Consider the following 21,343-nt stretch of genomic DNA (forward strand, 5'->3'; position numbering starts at 1 on the left):
TTTTTTTTATTTTCAGTTAATTAGTCAATTAGAATAATAGATACACTGGTATTTTTACCAAATTTCTGTTCTATTTTTAATTAATGATGTAAAATATTATTATTGAAATATTTTCATTCTATTTGTAATTTACCTTTACTATTGTTTAAAATTTAAAATATGCCTGTACTATTCTTATGTTTTTATATATAGTATACATTAATATTATGCTAATTATGACGTCCATGTATTATGAATAAGTATGGTAATTAAGGAGTATATATTATTATTAAAAAATAATGTATATTTTAATTTCATTTAATTATGGACGCAATATGTGTATGTTTAATTTTCTTTAATTTTATCCGTAATATATATGTGTATGTTTAATTTTCTTTAATTATGCCTGTAATATGTGTACCATTAATTTCTTTAATTGATTAGATAAAATTACGGCAAGTATAAAAAACCGTTTAATAAAAGTATAATGTTTGAACTAATTTCTCAATGACCATAATTATTAAGATTTTATTCCAAAGTAACCATTAGCATAATTTTATATGTGTAATAATCTGTGAATTGAAATAATTTACATAGTTATATGGACGTAATAATATGTGAATTAGCATAATAATACGTGAATTGAAATAATTATCATAATTTTGTTAATCTCCTCTAATTATGGATGTAATATATGTATTATCAATTTCGTTAACTGATTTGATAAAATTTATATTACGAACAACAATATTAATTCATTAGTTGTCACAATTTTTAAGATTTTATTCAAAAGTAATCAAATGAAATGCACGGTAATTGACATTATCTGAAGTAAAAATATATAAAATTATCGTAAGAATGAAATATCTATGTTTAATGACCATAATAAATTTAGATGTTAAATATAGTTGGTAATTACCACGGGTTATTTAGATGATAAATAGTATATGGTAATTAATTACCTATATAGATTAGCATATTAAAGGGATTAACATATGGAACAATGTTATAAAAAAGGAAGGAAGCCTTTTAGATAAAATATATTAGGAATAATATCAATTAAATAAAATATCATAGGAATTTCTCAATTCTATATTTATAATTACCTTTATAAACAGATTTAATAGGAAAATTTAGTTACAAACTTATATTAAGAGTTATGGATTATTATATTATTATTATTATTATTATTATTATTAGGAAAATTATATTAAGAATTTTAGATTATTATTACTACGGAGTATATTATTATTATTATTATTATTATTATTATTATTATTATATTAACATAATATATTTTAAATCGAGGGTACAGAATTTAATATTATTATTTCATTTATTCAAGTATAGTATTCACCATTTTTTAACTAATAAGTGTGAATTAGTATTGTGCAATTAATGATAAAGATTAGTAATAATTGGAATCAACAATCAATGATACAATGACCCATGTTTAGCTTCCAATGCACCATTTTTTATAAAATGAAGAATTGGAATGATAAAACGAACAATTGGAATGAATAATTGAGGATTTATTCAAGTATAGTAACCACCATTTTTACCGAATTACATGAGCATCCGTAAATGGGGAAGATCAAGATTGCAAATTCAACAATATATAGATGAGCATCCGTAGATTGCTAGTTATTTTGCACAGTACAACTAAAAAGATGGATAGTTAAATAAGGTATTATCATTCAAAATCTTGTAATNGATTTTTGGATGTTCGGTTTCATTTCGCATTTATACCGAGTAAAAAATAAAATAAACAAAAACGGTAATTACTCATCAGTTATCTACATTTTTTGTGTAACCGTGTCTCAATTATCTGGGAAGGCTATCCTCTTCAAGACTTCAATCTTCATTTGGTGTTAGGATTATATGTTATAATGTTATATAACTATATATAGATATAGATTTAAAAAAACTATATATAGATAACAACTTTTTTTATGAAAATGTTGGTTTGAGTAGTCTTTTAAAATTTAGTATTTTGGAATTACAAAAAATTTATTAACCGAACACTTATATTTATACTGATTTTTTAACCAAGTCAATGGATAGTTAAATAAGGTATTATCATTCAAAATCTTGTAATACAAAGTTACAATACAATGTTTTTCCATTAGAAATTACCAATCAAAGTAATGTGATTAAAATATGTAATTATAGAAAACATTTGATTGTTCACTACAATCACTCTGAAAATTGTAATTTTACATACGTGATACGCCCATGGCAAAATTGGCCTAACTACTTGAAACCTTATCAGCAAAAATTAAAGCATATTGAGCTGTTAAAATCAAACTAAATCACAGTACTACAAAATACTCTATGGAATGCAGACTACACCATAAGGATCTCCAACATGCAGAATGAATCAACTAAAAATTAAATCATACCGCATACCATAACAATTCTACTCGTGTTAAAGTTCGATCTTCGACTTTGTAGAATTACAGATTATAGATCTCTAACTAATAGTGAGAGCACATATATTGGTACGTTGTGAGAGAAGAGTCATTTCTCATCATTATATAGTGGAGGATAAACATAATATGGAAGATTTTTCAAAAGGAAAGTATAATTAATTTTAATTTTATGTAAATATAGATGATTGACATGTAAAAATTTTACTACAATATTATATAATTTTTTCATTCTAATATAGTTAATTACATGTCAATTATATAGATATATATAGATATATAGATATAGATTATCATATCACTAATCACCAATCACCAATTAATGAATTAATATCAATATCAATCAATATAAATATTAATATATAACAATATTACCATATCACTAATCACCAATCACCAATTAATTAATTAATATTAATATATATATATATATATATATATATATATATATATATATATATATATATATTAATTAATATTAATATATAACAATATTACCATATCACTAATCACCAATCACCAATTAATTATTCTTTTTTAAAATAATCACCAATTAATTAATTAATATTATTATATATTAATATATTATATATTAATATTAAGAATAATACCATATACCATATTATCAATTATCAATTATATATCACCAATCACCCATCACCCATTAATATTAACAATATTACCATATTATCATTATCATATTACCATAATAATATTATAGGATGAATAATTAATAAAATAATAAAATAATAAATAAATAAAATAAATGATTTTACCAAAATACCCCTAAGTTTTGGGGGGAAAATTTGGGAGGAGGAAATTGTTTTTATATATAGTATAGATTATTATTATTATTATTATTATTATTATTTTATTTCTTTTGGAAAAGAGAGAAATTTCATTAAGGGGTGTTTGGCAAATAGTTGTTAGTGGGTTTGACTAGCTGGTAGCATTAACTGGTTATAGAAATATGTTTGGTAAATGAAAAAAACTTATGTGAGACCATCTCACAGACCATTGTCCTTGAGACGGGTCAGGTTAAGATGAAATGTAATATTTATACCAGCAAATGTAATACTAAATCATTAATATATATATATATATATATATATATATATATATATATATATATATATATATATATATATCCGTCAAATTATTTAATGAAATGAATAGTTCAAATTATTTTGATTTTAGTATTTTTTTTAAAAAAAATACTAAAATCAAAATAATTTGAACTATTCATTTCTTTAAATATTTTTATGGATATATATATATATATATATATATATATATATATATATATATATATATATATATATATATATATATATATATCCGTCAAATTATTTAATGAAATGAATAGTTCAAATTATTTTGATTTTAGTATTTTTTTTAAAAAAAATCTACTTTACCCTCTACTTGTATAGTACCCGTGCAATGCACAGAATAAAAATTGTTAGACTCTAAATAAATTAAGATTGAGGATATTAATTTTTCAATTACACTTTTGGCTCAATAAAATCTTTCAATTATTCCTAACAATTCCTACCTTATACTTTTACCAACGAATTACAATTCATTTCCTTCGTAATTCTTTCTTCATTTATAAATCCGTCGCTAGATTGCATAAAAACATATGAGTGGAATGGGTTACATTAGCGACGGATATGAATCCGTCGCTATATTCTAAATTAAAACCCGAAATTATGTTTTCTAGCGACGGATTAATGAATCCGTCGCTACTCTAGCGACGGATTCAAAAATCCGTCGCTAGCTATTACTATAACTTTGTAATGCACATTTGTATAAGTAGCGACGGATACGTTTCCATAGCTAGATAGCTACAAATATTATTTTCCGTCGCTAATCCGTCGCTATATTAGTAAAAAAATAATTATATGCTCTCAACGATAGCGACGGGTTATGGTCCGTCGCTAATCCGTAGAAAATAATATTATTTAATCAGCCCGTCAAAAATCCGTCGCTAATCCGTCGCTAAAACGTCTCAAAATTATGCGCGGCAATTTACCGCTAAAATTAGCTACGGATTTGACGACAAATATATTCTGTCGCAATGTACCGTCGCTAGGTCGTCGCTAATCCGTCGCTAGCTTCCGAATTTTTGAAAATACATAAATCCGTCGCTAATCCGTCGTTATATTAGCAACGGAATTAATCCGTCGTTATTTCTGCGTTTTTTTGTAGTGATTCTTCTTTTGATATGTTAGTTTTAGATATTATCAGTTTAATTAGTCAAAATGCACATGTGACTATCTATTTTGTTAGACGGTCTGCGAATGGAATGACTCACAAGCTTGCTCAGAAATCTCCTTTTATGTTTGATTGTGTAGGGTGATTTGATAATTCTCCTCATTTTCTATGTAATGCTCTTATGAGTTATGATGGATGAATGAATATTATGTTTTCTTTGATTTCAAAAAAAAAAAAAAAGAACAAAATAAAAACATATAGAAACAAAAATAACAATTACTGTATTTAAAAACTTAGGGACAAAAATTTTCCCTGGTAACTCATTGCGTTTTGTTTAAACGGTCTGGGACTTTGAACTGGGCTTCCAAAATGATGGTAGGGCCCATTGGGCTGGATCAATATATGCATTTCTAAAGTCAACATAGCCGAAATTAAATTAATGAAATTTATTTAGTCCCTTTCGTCACTACACGGCGTCGTTTGGAAATCCAGCAGCAAGTTTGACGCCACGCTGATACTAATCACGGTAACCCAACCCTAAAGGCAAAATCGGTAGACTTATTATTCTGTCAAAACTCGCACTCTCTCTCATTTCCACGTCTACTCTGAATCTGAGCTATGGCGAATTGGTCGAGGTACTCTTCCCTAGCTCTTCTCTTCTTCTTCTTGGTGTCATGGACTGCAGTCGCCAGTTCCGATGGCCCCTTCATCATCGCCCACAAGAAGGCCACCTCTACCAGGCTCAAATCCGGTTCCGAACGTATCTCTGTCTCCATCAACATCTATAACGAAGGATCTGCGTATGTTTTCCCTCAATTCTCATCTTCCTCACTTCTCCTTTTGCAGATCTGTCCATCTATCTTATTTTTCATCCTGCATGCCACTTTCTACACATGTTTATATGTGAGCTGAAAGATAGAGTATTTGCTACTTATTTTTTTCTTTTCTTGTATATCGTGTAAAACGGCTTACTCCTTAAATTGATACCTTGTTTTCTTCCAATTCAGGCATGCGAATTTAACTCGGTGAAGTCATTTTTACTGTAACAGGATGAATTAATTCACATTTAATTTGCTAATTGTTATTACGGAGTACTACTCTACTAGCTTTATTCGTTTCCATTTGCTGATCTATTGGTTTTATGCATTTAATTGAGGATTTGGTTAGCATTACACTAGTCAATTGCATAGTAATTTATGTGTAATCTCCTCTGACCTTGCCATGCAGTAATTAGATTTGTTATGTATCCGATGTTATTCTAAAATCTAGCAGATCAATCTCTACTATCACATTTGATACTATCCATGTTGTTTCCTAAAGTCTATTGATATTATCCTCAATATACTTAATAAACTAATCTGGGACAATCTGAGCCTATAGTAGTATTTGCTGCTTCTGGAACCTGCTGGTTTTTATGTTGATCTATTATCAAGTCACAGAGAGCATATTCTGATGCTTTGTGACTGTTGAACTATAGTATTTGTGCTATTATACTACTTTTCTGTCTAAACTTAATCTTCTTTTTGTTAATATATTTGTGTTTAAAAAAAAAATAATATGGAATATTTTCTGCTTTGCAGGACTGCATATGATTTGAGTCTTAAAGATGATACCTGGCCCAAGAGTATATTTGACATTGTCACTGGTAACACTTCTATGTCATGGGAGCGGCTTGATGTGTGAGTCTTCGCTATTTCAATCCAGCCTCAGCTTTTCTCCAAAAGTTCTTGACCCACCTAAGCATTTCCTTTTAAATAAGTTGATCTTAATTGTTCTTTTGCATACAATTCTTTCTCATGCTGATTTTATGTTTTCAGAGGTGGTGCTCTATCACATTCCTTTGAATTGGAGGCCAAAGCTAAAACAATTTTTTATGGTCCACCAGCAATCGTAACCTTTCGTGTCCCCACCAAGGCTGCTCTGCAGGTTTGAATATGCACTCTAGTAAATAGTAATCTAGTTCAGTAGTGTGTACATGAATCCTCTTGATGTTTACTTGTCTTCATTTAGGAGGCTTACTCTACTCCGATCTTGCCTCTTGACTTACTAGCGGAGAGGCCTACTGAGAAGAAGTTTGACTTGGTAAGGGTGATACTTGTTCCAGCTGCATATGCCAATTTTTTGCCTGATATATTGATTTACTAAAAACACTATTTCCTTTTTTGCATGGGATTGCCTTATGCTGATGGTTAATTATTAATCAGGCCAAGGTATGGTTTCTTGTCATCATTATTATGGATTTAGTTTTGAATGCATATGAACATATGCACACAAGCGTGTGTGTAATAACTCTGAACAGAGAGGGTGGAAGTGTAGTTTTGGGACAGAGGGCTCATTTCTTCCCACCTATTTTGCTCTTATTAGCTATTTGGCAACATGTGGCATCTATTATGTCTACTTAATTAGAGTTCAAATTGGAAAGTTAACTCCAGAATTTAATGAAAGACTGTACGAATCCCCAACTTACATTTGGAGTCTAGCAGAAAACTGAAAAAAAAAAATGATCTACGTTATTATATATATTGTGTGTATCATATCTGTTACTGCCATATTGAACTACACAATGTCAATGCTTTGGTATGAAATAAAAGGATTGAATTTAACATCTGAGTTTTGAGTCACTAATAAATGTTTGCTTTTAAAGCTCTGACTCAATCTTTGTTTTACCCCATCGATTAGAAACTAGGTATGACTTCACTAAGCAATTAGTTTCATCTGTTTGTATCCTAAATCCTAATTATTTTGTTTTTGGTTTTGAACATTAACAGCTGATGAATATTTATTAGTCTTTATAATCTCCTCAATTACAACTTCAAATGCTCCAGCTGTTTCCTATGATAATTGGTGTTTTGATATAGTATTCTGGAGCTACTTACAAGTATATAAATAGTGAAGTCAGTCAAGGGAGCAACTTACCTTTCTTGACAATTTTTGTAGTGCCTTCTCCATATTCCCCTTCTTTTTATTTGATCTCATACAAAAGCAAGAAGCTTTTTCTTTCAATAGAATTCATAAAGCTCAAAAGTCCAAACATAAACTAACTTTCTGTTACCCATGCAATGTGTGAGCTAATGCACTAGTTATAAACTGTAGAGGGGGAAGTGCAAAGATCTCTTGTAATATTTTTGTCACACTCTGAAAGGAACTGTGTAAAAGAGGTTAAATGACAAATATTCTATTGGGCTTAACTGGTGAAAGAACTCTTAATCTTCTGACCAGTGTGAAGTTGTGTGAATACCTGAACTGTTCTGGCATGCTATACATACCTCAAATTTCCTTGTGAGAATACAAATATTCTAGTCATTCTATTCATTTTATAGTGAGTTTTTGGAGTGTTTGAATTCATATGATTGGAAGTTGGAACCCTTTCTTGGTTGCTCTTAACTAAAGTTCCATTTGTGCAGAGACTTTTGGCAAAATATGGCTCCTTGGTTTCCGTGGTATCCATTGTGGTTCTGTTTATTTACCTGGTTGCAACCCCATCAAAATCCAGTGCTGCAAAGAAGAAGCGCTAAATGTATGGTGCATGTTGCCGCTCAATTTTCGGTCAGGGAAGAGTCTACCAAAAAACACACTTTGGGCATCCGGAACATGCTGTCTTTATTGTCTTTCAGTCATAGAGGTCATTGTAATTCACCAGTTCAGTTTTTAATTTTATAGAACAATTAAAGCAGTTTGACAGTAGACTAGCTTGCTTTCTCACTCCAGACCATTCCCATCCAATGCGGCAGTATCATATTAGAGAACTAGAGTTTGGTGGTTGTGCCTCAAATGTTACATTTTTCTCTTTCATATTCTCGTTAGTACAATGTTTTCAATTGTCGGAGTTAGCTATACATTTTTGGTGCTAAGTAATACTGTTGTATGAACGAAGTTGGTACTCAGAATAGGGTGTGGTGCGAGATTTTGATGTTATGTGGTGGAAATGTGGAATGTGAGGTTCCACAAAATATCATCAGGCCCCTGTCCGAAACTGCGTGCATATGTTTGTATATGAATATATGTGTGTCTCCAACCAAGCTGGTTGGTGTGAGTGGTAGTGCACTCTCGTCTTAATATAACTAGCGCTTTGTCTCTTATTGAGCTAGTTTGGTGCGAATGAGGATTAGTCTGTGTATAGTACGAGTTTAAAAGTGTCTCATGTATTTAGGGTCTATATAGGACATATGATCTATTCAGAACATCTCGTAATCTAACAATATAATTCAATATTGGATTCCTTCCAACATTGACCTTGTACCGAGTCATACATGGCCAAGGCCGAACCAAGCATTGGTTTTACATTCCAAAATTTAGGGGTCTAACATACCTCCTCCACCTGAAGAGTTCGATGTCCCAATCAGAGGCGGTAACAACTTTACCCCTTGAATTTCAGTATTCATCAATCTTCTCTTCAAATTGCTACAACTAGGCACCACAGATCCAAGCAGTGTCCTCAAGGGATTCACTCTCCCATTGAACTAGGTACTCAGTCGGTTGATTCTTCTTGCCTTGGCTCTTAATTCTGTGGTCCAAAATCTTAGCCACCTGCTTTTCAAATTGATCACGGACCACACGGGGAACTCGTTTGAGTTGCTGCCTTGCAACATCAAACTCCTCATGGTTGAATTTCTTAAAGAAACTCACATGAAAAGTAGGATGAATTTTAAGATGGTTAGGTAACTTTAACCGATAGGCTACCTCACCAACTTTATGCATTACCTCAAATGGGCCATAATATTTTAGAACCAAACTCCGATGCACCGTCTTGCTATTGATCTTCTTCCAAATATGGGGAGTTAGTTTTAACATGACCAAGTCCCCAATTTGGAATTGCACATCTCTCCTTCCCTTGTCAGCTTGCCCTTTCATCCGTTTCTGTGTTAAGACAAGTTTATCACGAGCCTCATCAATGAGCTTATGCTTCTCCTTAGTAAAACGAACAGTAGCAAGACACTTTCCATCCACCCTTACAACCAACTGATGGAGAGTAAGGGGTTAGAAACCAATAGCCAACTTAAATGGGGTCAATCCAGTAGCAGATGATTGATTCAAAGTGTAGCAAAATTGGGCTGGATCAAGCAGCTCCAACCAATTTCGCCGACTCGCAGTAACATAATGTCTCAAATACTCTTCCAACAAGGCATTCATCCACTCAGTCAGCCCATTTATTTAAGGTTTGTTTGTCATGAAAAATTTCAAGTAATTTCCAACCAGATTGAACAAGGACGTAAAAAATCTGCCTGTGAATCGGGAGTCCCGATCACTCATAATATCCCCCGGTAAGCCGAAATACTTAACAACATTTTTGAAAAATAACTCAACAACAACTTCTACCGTACAGGTCTCTAGGGCGGCGACAAACACGGAAACACCCCATACTTAGAAAATCAATCAACGTTCACAAAGATAGAGCACATACCATTCACCTTTGGGAAACCAGAGATGAAATCCATGGAAATCGACTACCACGGTCTACTGGGAATGGGCAAAGGTTGTAGCAAACTAGTTGCCTTCTTCTTTTACGTCTTGTCTTGTTGGCAAACCAAATTAGACCGCACATATGCCACAATGAACTGCTCCATCTTAGGCCACACATAGTCACGGCCTAACATGACTTTTAAGAATGGGCAAAGGTTGTAGCAAACCAACTGCCTTCTTCTTTTACGTCTTGTCTTGTTGGCAAATCAAATTAGACCGCACATATGCCACAATGTCCTACTCCATCTTAGGCCACCCATAGTCACGCCCACACCGGGATGACCAGCCCACTAGGGATCACGAATTTCTTTTAAGAGTTTGACCCGCAGCTCACCTGTTGGCACATATAACCGCCCTCCTTTGCAAAAAAAGGAGGCTATCTTCAAGCCAATACCTTCAAACTAAGTAGGTTGGACTTGTTCCAAAAGTCTAACATAATGTGGATCATTTTTTGGCCTGCTCATGAATCATCTCAACCATACTTGTCTGGACAAAGGTTAAGACAACAACATACTCCTCAACAACCTTCTGACTAAGCGGATCTGCCATGACATTATGGCAGCAGGGCCTATGCACTCAATTAAAATCAAACTCATCAATGAATTCCAGCCATCTAGCCTGCTTTGGGGACAATGTCTTCTAGGATTTAAAGTAAGTATTTACCATGTTATCAGTCACAACAGTGAACCGAGTACCCATCAAGTAATGCCTCCAAATTTCTAAGCAGTGCACCACCGCGGTCATTTCTTTATCATGCACACTGTACCTTAGCTCGCAATCCTTCAACTTCTAACTCTCAAAGGCAACTGAATGGCCTTCTTGCACCAAGATGCCACCAATAGCACGGTATAGGGCATCAGTGTGCACCTCAAACGGTACAGAAAAATCAGGCATTCGCAAGACAAGCTCCGTAGACACAGCCCACTTCAAGTCCTCAAAGGCACTCTAGCAAGCACCTGACCAAACCCATATTTGTTTTTTTCCTTAATAAATCTGTCAAAGGGTTAATTCTTTTGGAGTAACCAGAAATAAACTGACGGTAATAATTCGCAAGTCCCAAAAATGAATGCAACTGACCCACATTACAAGGAATTGACCAATCTAAAATAACCTCTACCTTTCCCCTGTCCATTTTGATGTTCCCATGGCTTATAACATGCCCAAGGAAAGTTATCCCAGGACTACAAAATTCACACTTTTCCCTCTTCACATACAATTCGTGTTCCCTAAGCTTTTGGAACACCCTTTTTAGATGTACAACATGTTCATCTAAGCCCTCAAAGTAAATCACAATGTCATCAAGGTATACTACCACAAAACGATCAAGGAACTCGTAGAGTACATCATTCATTAAATTGCAAAAGGTAGCAGGGGCGTTGGTTAGCCAAAACGGCATAACCAAGTACTCAAACGAGTTATACCTCGTAACCATTGTTGTCTTTGGTTCATCTCCAGGATGAGTTCTGACTTGCCAATACCTTGACCTCAAGTCCAGCTTTGTAAAGAATGAGCCTTCACCAATTTATTGAACAAGTCCTGAGCATTAAGAATGGAGTACTTGTTCTTAATGGTTACCTTGTTCAGCACCCTGTAATCCACACACATCCACAAGGTTCCATTGTGCTTCCTTTGGAACAACACTGTAACACTATAAGGGGCTTTGGATAGCTGTACCAACCCACTGTCCAACAATTCATTCAACTAGGAACGCAACTCAACCAACTCGGATGAGGACATTCGGTATGGGGCCTTAGTATGGGGACTTGCACCCGATTCAAGTTCAATCTTATGATCCGTAGCCTGTCTAGGAGGAAGTCTGTTAGGAAGTTCAGAAGGCATAACATCCTTGAATTCCTCAAGCACATCCACCACCGACTTGGGAACGTCCTAAAAAACATCACCTTTGATCTCAAACATAACAACAAGGTAAGTATCGTACCCGTGTTTCAAGCCATCATTAATTTGGATAGCCAAATACTAGGTCATACCTTTCCCATGCTGTTTATTCTGATAAGCACCCACGACTCTCACAAATGAAGGGGAATTTTCATCATTGATCATTATCCCACATTCCCACCAAGGTAGGGGATCACCAGGCAACGATAAAGAACACACATCCAAAAATCAAATCAAAGTTGTCTAGCGGCATCATAGTGAGGCTATTGGAGCCATCCTAATCTTTGACTTTTAAGGTTACTTTTGCCCATCCAGTTACTCCTTTGGCGACAACATTCACCATCTTGATCTTAGAAGTATTTTGTTCCAAATTCAACTTCAAATGGGATACCAGCATTCAACAACAAATTTATAGTTGACACCCGTATCCACCATCGCCAACACTGCCACACCATTGACAAAGATGTTCACATACATCAGCCTGGGATTAACAACAACCAGAGCCGAAGCATTGATTGCCGATACCAATTGCATAGGGATGCAATTCACCGGGGCAAAACCACTTCCTTTAGCCCTTTCCTCGATCATGACAGTAACCTTGGCACTCTTGAGACAATTTCGTTAAAGATGGTCACCACCACAAGTCTAACAACCCTTTTGATTTTTATCCTTTACTTTGCCAGCATCGGATGTGGCTTTCCCTTCTCTACCTTTCTTTCTTAGAATTGGAACAATAATTGGTCTTACCCTTGCCAGAATTATTTCGACCATGGCCCCATTTTTCTTTGGAGGACCAATGGTCTTATAATCTACCAAGCCCTCAACAGTAGCAATAACACTCGACAAGTCTTTCACACCTTGCCTTCTTAGTTCTGCATGCACTAATGGTTGTAGGCTAGACATAAAATTGAAGAGTTTATCCTTATCACTCTTCTTTTGGATATCAAGCATCGACGACGTGTACTCGTTCACATAGTCACAAAGAATACCTGTGTGTTTCAGTTTCTTTAGCCTTTCCCTCGCGAGCCATGAGACAATAGGAATTGAGCCTTTAGTTCATGTTTGAGTCGTTCCCAAGTCTCAATACAGCCCCGTCCAGAACTCACATCATCCGTTACCAGCGCACACCACAAGAGTTTGGCGTCACCAGAAAGGTACATGGTTGCATACATTACCTTCTCATTCACAGGGACCCTAGCAGTTTTGAAATACTCCTCGTGGTCCCAAAGGAAATTCTCGAGTTCATTCGCATTCCTCGTGCCATCAAAAGGTTTCGGTTCTGGTACACGAACCTTGGTGGCACTGACCTCTAATCCAGCTCGAGGTTCGGTAGAGAGTGTCATCTTAACGAGGTTGAACTCAGACCATAGGGCCTCATTGTCCTCTTTAAGTCGTTCAATATCCCTACGGGCAATAACATAAAATCTCAGTACATAATTTCGGAGGGCCTTATGATGAGCCCAGAGCATTTTCGATTGCTCCTCGAGCACTTCATCATCAGACCCCTCTAGTTCTAGCAAGTCAGAACCTTCACCCTCAAGAATCCCGTCACCGGTGCCAATAGATTTCTCGTCTTTGGACGGAAGTTATTCCTCACCCGACACAATTTCCTTGTTTTTCATCGTCAAACAAGGTTTGATACCAATTGAAACGAGTCGAACTTTCACTTACTCAGCCAAATTCGCAACCGTCCGGCTTGCCTAGACCACAAGGTAGTTAACCGTTTATACACTCACTTTTCTAGGCTAGTGTTTGCGAAAATAAAGGACAAACGTAAAGGGGCAAAGCACATAGAGAAGTTACACCCGAAGCCAACCTTTGTATTGCCAATCACTTAAGCAAAGTATAATAAGAATCTATAGCTCACGCCTCACACAGCAAAACACGTTGCCTAGGCTGAGTATTTATATAAGGGGAACGGTTACATGCCAACCGCCTAACAAAACTGAATACAACTAAACCTAGACCACTCAAAGGAAAAATTGTATAGACTCCAACAAAGGTAGCCCGCTGTTAGACCCTTAAAATTCAGAACCGAAAACCGGTACTTGGTGCGACCTTGGCCAAGTATTGGTGCGGATTGGTTGGCACAAGGTCCGAGTGGGCTCTGTTGGTTTTGCAGGGCGTTGGCTTGGCCTCGTAGGCGCGGCTGGGCGCGACTTTGGCTCGATAAGGCAGCATTCAGTGCGAGACTTGGCCGGAATGTGCGAGACTTGGCGCGCTGTGATGAACCGAGTCTGAGCGTGTGACCAGGCAGTTGGCGAGCGGTTAACAACTGTCCTTGGAAGACGCTCGTGCATGTGCTTGGCACGCGGGCAGTTGAAGGCGGTTGACGCCAGGTGTCCTTTGCACGCGCATGTCACATGCGGAACGATTGTGCGGTTTTGGAAGCCAGACATAGCGGGCTGATTTGAGGGATATCAGACGATTTTGCCCCTGAGTGCTCTTAGATCAGTTTCAATCGGTTATGCTAAGCGGTTGGCATGTAACCGCACCCTCTACTATAAATACTCCGCCTAAGGTAGCATATGTGCTGCGCGAGAGGTGTGAGCTTGAGTGTTCTTGTTGTACTTGCTTGAGTTATTTGCAATGCAAAGGTTGGCCCTTGGTCGTAACTGTGTGTGTTCCATCCCTTGTTTTTCCAAAACACTAGCCTAGATAAACGAGTGTCAAAGTAGGCTGACTGCCTTGCGAGTTAGGCAGGCCGTGCGGATCGAATTCGACTAAGCAAGCGAAAATTCGCCCCATATCATGTGGTATCATAGCCAGGTTAGACTGATGGCTCATGTGCATAGCAACCTTCCCGGTCAAACGGTGGACAGCACTGAGGCCAGAGGTGGCGGAGTTGGTGATCCCCGTGAGGAAGCAGAAACCTCGAAGATGCATGAGGGGACTGGTTCCGTAACCGGTGATGTTGGTGGGGATGTTAAGGAGTTGTGGGCTCGAGTTAAGCAACTCGAGGTCCATGTGCATACACTGTAAGAGGCCGCCCGGGATGATATCGAGACGCTACGTGAGGAAAATGATCTTCTCAAGCAAGACATGACCTTGATGAAGAAGGCTATGGCTGGCGAGCACAAGGTTATGCCGAGTCGAAGTGCTGGGTTCAAAATACCAGAACCTAAGCCCTTCAACGGTGCCCGCAATGCGAAAGAGTTGGAAAATTTCCTATGGGATATAGAGGAATATTTCCAGGTCACTAGGGTGCCAGAAGGTGAGAAACTGGCAATGACTAGCATGTACTTGGCAGGCGATGCAAAGGTATGGTGGAGCTCGCGTGTTACAGTAGATGCTAGTGCTGGCTGGGAAAGGATTGAGTCGTGGGATCGGCTTAAGAAGGAATTGAAGTTGCAATTCTTACCGGGTAACGCTAGTTGGATTGCCTAGGAGGCCCTGAGGCGTTTGAGCCAAACTGGTACGCTAAGGGACTATGTGAAGGCGTTCTCTTCGTTCATGTTAGATATACAAAACATGAGTGACGATGATAAGTTGTTCAATTTTATGGCTGGCTTGCAACCATGGGCACAGCCCGAATTGAGGAGGAAAAATGTTAAGGATTTGTCAAGTTCCATTGCCGCTGTTGATGGCTTGGTGGATTTTAAGACCTTTGGTCCTCTGAAGAAAAATGGAGGCCAAGGCCGAACAAATCCAGGCCAAAGTAAGCCCAATTCTGGTTTTAATCCTAAAAGAAAGGCATAGACGGGAAATTCTCGTCGGATGGCAATAAGGGGGAGGATAAAAATTAGAAGGGGTGCTGGACTTGTGGTGGTGATCATCTTCAACGAAACTGTCCCAGGGTCCCAAAGTCGCTGCCATAACCGAGGAGAATGCTGAAGGAGGCGGTTCTGCAGCGATGAATTGCAGCCCCATGCAATTGTTGTCGGCAATCAATACGTCAGCGCATAATAATCCAAACCCCGGGCTGATATATGTGGATATTTTCGTCAATAGTGTAACAGTGTTGGCGATGGTCGACACGGGTGCTAGCCATAACTTTGTTGATGAAAGGTTGGTGTCCCATTTAAATTTGAATTTAGAACAGAATACATCTAAGATAAAGACGGTGAATGCTACTGCCAGAGGAGTGACTGGCCGGGCAGAAGTAACCATGAAAGTCGGTGACTGGGAAGGCTCCAGTAGCCTCATTGTGATGCCGCTAGACGACTTCGACTTGATTCTTGGATGTACTTTCTTTGTTGCGGCCAAGGCGGCTGTAATCCCTCATTTTGGTGGGATTATGATCCATGATGAACGTTCCCCTTCCTTTGTGAAAGTCGTGAGTGCTAATAAGAACAAACGACAAGGGAAAGGCGTGGCCCAATGTTCGGCTATCCAGATTAACGATGGTCTGAAACGCAGGTATGATACTTACCTTGCTGTTATGTTTGAAATTAAGGGAGATGTGTTCCAGGATATTCCCAAGCCGATTGTGGAAGTGCTTGAGGAATTCAAGGATGTTATGCCATCAGAATTTCTAAAGAGACTCCCACCTAGACGGGCTACGGATTATCGAATTGAACTTGAGCCCGGTGCTAGGCTCCCTACTAAGGTCTCGTACAGAATGTCCCTATCCGAATTGGTGGAGTTGCGCTCCCAACTGAATGAGGTGCTAGACAGTGGGTTGGTACGGCCGTCCAAAACCCCATATGGTGCTCCCGTGCTCTTTCAAAGGAAGCACGATGGGACCTTGCGAATGTGTGTGGACTATAGGGCGTTGAACAAGGTCACGATTAATAACAAGTATCCCATTCCTAATGCGCAAGACTTGTTCGACAAATTGGTGGGGCCTCAATTCTTTACGAAGTTGGACTTGCGTTCTGGCTATTGGCAAGTCAGAATCTATCCTGGAGATGAACCGAAGACTACAATGGTCACAAGGTACGGCTCGTTTGAGTATTTGGTTATGCCGTTTGGGCTAACCAATGCCCATGCTACATTTTGTAATTTGATGAATGATGTACTCTATGAGTTTCTTGATCGTTTTGTTGTAGTGTACCTTGATGATATTGTTGTGTATTCTATGGGTTTGGATGAACATGTTGTTCATCTTAGTAAGGTGTTCCAAAGGCTTAGGGAACATGAGTTGTATGTGAAGAGAGAAAAGTGCAAATTTTGTAGTCCTAAGATAACCTTCCTTGGGCATGTTATAAGCCATGGAAGTATCAAAATGGACAGGGGTAAGGTAGAGGCAATTTTAGACTGGCCAATTCCTTGTAATTTGGGTCAATTGCATTTCTTTTTGAGGATTGCGAATTATTACCGTCGGTTCATTTCTGGTTACTCCAAGAGAGTGAATCCCTGGACAGATTTGTTAAGGAAGGCACAAGTATGGGTTTGGTCGAATGCTTGCCAAAGTGCCTTTGAGGACTTGAAGCGTGTAGTGTCCTTGGAACCTGTCCTGCGATTGCCTGACTTTTCTGTCCCGTTTGAGGTGCAAAGTGATGCCTCTGACCGAGCTATTAGTGGCGTCTTGGTGCAGGACGACCATCCAATTGCCTTTGAGAGTTGCAAGTTGAAAGACTGTGAGCAAAGGTATAGTGTGCATGATAAGGAGATGACCGCAGTGGTGTATTGTCTTGAAGTTTGGAGGCATTATTTGTTGGGAACCCGGTTCACTATTATGACCGATAATGTGGCTAATACTTATTTTAAGTCACAGAAAAAGTTGTCTCCAAAACAGGCAATATGGCTGGAATTCATTGATGAGTTTGATTTCGATTGGGTGCATAGGACCGGTCGCCATAATGTTGTGGCCGATGCACTTTGTCGGAAAGTTGTTGAGGAGTATGTTACTGCCTTGACTCTTGTCCAGATTGGAATGGTTGAGTTGATTCGTGAGCAGGCCAGCAGTGATCGACAATATGTTTAAACTCTCGGAGCAGGTCCAATCTGGCCTGGTTCGGAGGTATTGGCTTGAAGATAATCTCCTTTTTGGTAAAGGTGGGCGGCTATATGTGCCAAAGAGTGAGTTACGACTCAGACTCTTGAGCGAAACGCATGATCCGCAATGGGCTGGTCATCCCGGTGTGGCACGTATGCAAGCGTTATTAGGCCGTGACTATGTATGGCCTAAAATGGAGCAGGATATTGAGGCATATGTTAGATCTTGTTCGGTTTGCCAATAGGATAAGACAGAGAAGAAGAAGGCAGCAGGTTTGCTACAGCCTCTGCCCATTCCTAGTAGGCCGTGGGAGTCGGTTTCTATGGACTTCATCTCTGATTTTCCAAAGGTGAATGGTATGTGTTCTATCTTTGTGGTTGTTGATCGGTTGTCCAAGTATGGGGTGTTTGCCGCTACCCCGGAAATCTATACGGCAAAAGTTGTTGCCGGGTTATTTTTCAAAAATGTTGTAAAGTACTTCGGCTTGCCGGATGATATTGTGAGTGATCGGGTTTCCCGGTTCACAGGTAGGTTTTGGACGTCCTTGTTCAATTTTCTGGGAAGTGATCTAAAGCTTTCCACAGCCAACCATCCTCAAATGGATGGGCAGACTGAACGGATGAATGCCTTGTTAGAGGAGTACTTACGACTTTACGTGACTGCCAGTCAGCGGAATTGAGTTGGCCATTGGTTTCCAACCCCTTACCCCTCATCAATTGGCTGTAAGGGTAGATGGAAAGTGTCCAGCTGGGGTCCGTTTTGCTCAGGAAAAGCAGGAGCTTATTGATGAAGCCCGTGACAGCTTGGCCTTGGCTCAAAAACAGATGAAAGGGTAGACCGACAAGGGAAGGCGTGATATTCAATTCCAGATTGGGGAGTTAGTCATGCTAAAACTGACGCCCCAGATTTGGAAGAAAATCAGTAGCAAGACAGTACACCGGAGTTTAGTTCCAAAGTATGATGGGCCGTTCGAGGTAATGCACAAGGTGGGTGATGTAGCCTATCGTCTAAGGCTACCTGATCACCTTAAGATTCATCCTACTTTCCATGTGAGTTTCCTCAAAAAGATCAATTAGGAGGAGTTCGATGCTGCGAGGCAGCAAGTCAAACGCACTCCACCACTGGTTCGTGATCGGTTTGAGAAATGTGTGGCCAAGATATTGGACCACCGGATTAAAGGCCAAGGCAAGAAGAATCAGCGGACTGAATACCTCGTCCAATGGGAGGGTGAAGCCGTTGAAGACGCTGCTTGGATCCGGGGTGCCCTATTGTGGCAATTTGAGGGAAAGGTCGATGAGTATTGGAATTTGAGGGGTGAGGCTGTGAACCTACCTCCGACGAGGATGTCAGACTCTTCAGGTGGGGGCGGTTTGTTAGACCCTTAAAATTCGGAATCGAAAACCGGTACTTGGTGTGACATTGGCCAAGTATTGGTGCAGATTGGTTGGCAACAGGTCTGAGTGGGCTCTGTTGGTTCCACGGGGCGTTGGCTTGGCCTCGTGGGCGCAGTTGGCGGACTCGGTGCGGACAAGGCGCGGCTGGGCGTGACCTTGGCTCGATAAGGCAGCATTCAGTGCGAGACTTGGCCGGAAGGTGCGAGACTTGGCGCGCTGTGATGAACCGAGTCTGAGCGTGCGACCAGGCGGTTGGCGAGCGGTTAGCAACTATCCTTGGAAGACGCTCGTGCATGTGCTTGGCACGCGGGCAGTTGAAGGCGATTGACGCCAGGTGTCCTTTGCGGAACGGTTGTGCGGTTTTGGAAGCCAGACATAGCGGGCTGATTTGAAGGGATCTTAGACGTTTTTGCCCCTAAGTGCTCTTAGATCAGTTTCAATCGGTTATGCTAATCAGTTGGCAAGTAACCGCACCCTTTACTATAAATACTCCGCCTAAGGCAGCATATGTGCTGCGCGAGAGGTGTGAGTTTGAGTGTTCCTGTTGTACTTGCTTGAGTTATTGGCAATGCAAATGTTAGCCCTTGGCCGTAACTGTGTGTGTGTTCCGTCCCTTGTTTTTCCCAAACACTAGCCCGTATAACGAGTGTTAGAGTAGGCTGACTGCCTTGCGAGTTAGGAAGGCCGTGCGGATAGAATTTGGCTAAGTGAGCGGAAATTCGCCCCGTATCACCTGCCAAGCTTGGCCTTTAGAACCACATAATCGCCTTACATGTGCCACGCGTGTGCAAGGGACACCTAGCGAAAATCGTCTCAACCAGCTCACATGCCTTGCACGTGCCTCAGCGCCTTCCAAGGGCAGTTATCAACCTTTTGCTAACCGCCTCTGTCGCACGCTGAGACTTGGTTCATCACGGTGTGCCAAGTCTCGCACCATCCGGTCAAGCCACGCACCAAAGCCGTCTCCGCAGACCAAGGTCGCGTCCAGCCGCGCCTTGTCCAAACCAAGTCCACAACTGCGCCCATGAGACCAAGCTGAAGTCCCATGGGACAAACCGATCCGACACTGACCTTGTACCGAGCCATACATCGCCAAAATACTTGGCCAAGGACAAACCAAGCATTGGTTTTACATTTCGAAGTTTAAGGTCTAATATACAGGATATGGGGATGCCAATTTTAGTTCGAACTCGATAAAATCTAAAAGTTTTAGAGTTAGGCCCGAAATATTTTTGTTCGATACAAAATTAGCCTAATAAGCTCAAAATCGATAAGTCAAATTGTCCGAACAAGCTAAACCGAAATTATGTTGGCTAACCTAATAGCCCAAGTCACTTAAGGTTATTATTATTATTATTTTTTGTTATAGAAGTGATGTGAAACATAATATAACTAAAGTTCATAGGTAAGCTCATCTTTAGTATTTTTAAATTAAAATTTTAAATTTTTTAAATAAATATATTACAAAATAAAATATTTTTAATGAAAATAAATAATGAAAAATTAATAACTTATTATAAATATTATATTATCGGGTAAGTATATTAATTATTTTTAGTTGAAATTTAGAAATGAATGCTTATATTGATTGAATGATGTATAAGTTGCCAAGCACCTCGTGCTCAGATGGTAGAGTAGTGGCTCCCGGAGTTTGAGTTTTAGTGGAGGTGATATTGACTCTTTGTGTTCCAACAGGTTGAGAAAGTATGTATGAATATCTTATACGTTACAATGCAAAGAGTCAATATCTAGATAATCCTGACAACTAGAAGAAAAGATTAAGCCCGATAACCTAAGATCTTAAAATTAGGGTAAAAGATTAACCCGAACTGATAAGTCAAAACTAGCTTGATTGACATCCGATAACATTACATATTTACATGCCGTGTTATCCGTGTAGTGATTTTATAAGGTGACTTGTATCATGCCTTGAATTAAATCCTAACCCGTTCGACGTAATGGGTGGGTTTTTCCAAAACGCATTTAGCTCCACCGTGGGGTCATGATTATTTGTGGGGTGGGGTGGGGTGTTGACGCTAAATTACGAAATATTTGTGGGGCAATTCATAATATTCAGAAGATTCAGAGGT

At 38.6% G+C, this 21,343-nt stretch overlaps 1 protein-coding gene across 1 annotated transcript; it reads left to right on the top strand.

The window, feature by feature from the left end:
• The first annotated feature begins 5,156 nt into the window (after positions 1–5,156).
• Positions 5,157–8,506, top strand: LOC116023073 (translocon-associated protein subunit beta). Its single transcript, XM_031264037.1, has 6 exons — positions 5,157–5,422; positions 6,203–6,301; positions 6,440–6,548; positions 6,633–6,704; positions 6,827–6,832; positions 8,027–8,506. Exons 1-6 carry the CDS (start codon positions 5,241–5,243, stop codon positions 8,135–8,137), a joined length of 579 nt encoding a protein of 192 aa, XP_031119897.1. The 5' UTR covers positions 5,157–5,240; the 3' UTR covers positions 8,138–8,506.
• Positions 8,507–21,343: the final 12,837 nt, after the last annotated feature.

Source organism: Ipomoea triloba, chromosome 6 (assembly GCF_003576645.1).
Source record: "Ipomoea triloba cultivar NCNSP0323 chromosome 6, ASM357664v1".
NCBI classification, from domain to species: domain Eukaryota; kingdom Viridiplantae; phylum Streptophyta; class Magnoliopsida; order Solanales; family Convolvulaceae; genus Ipomoea; species Ipomoea triloba.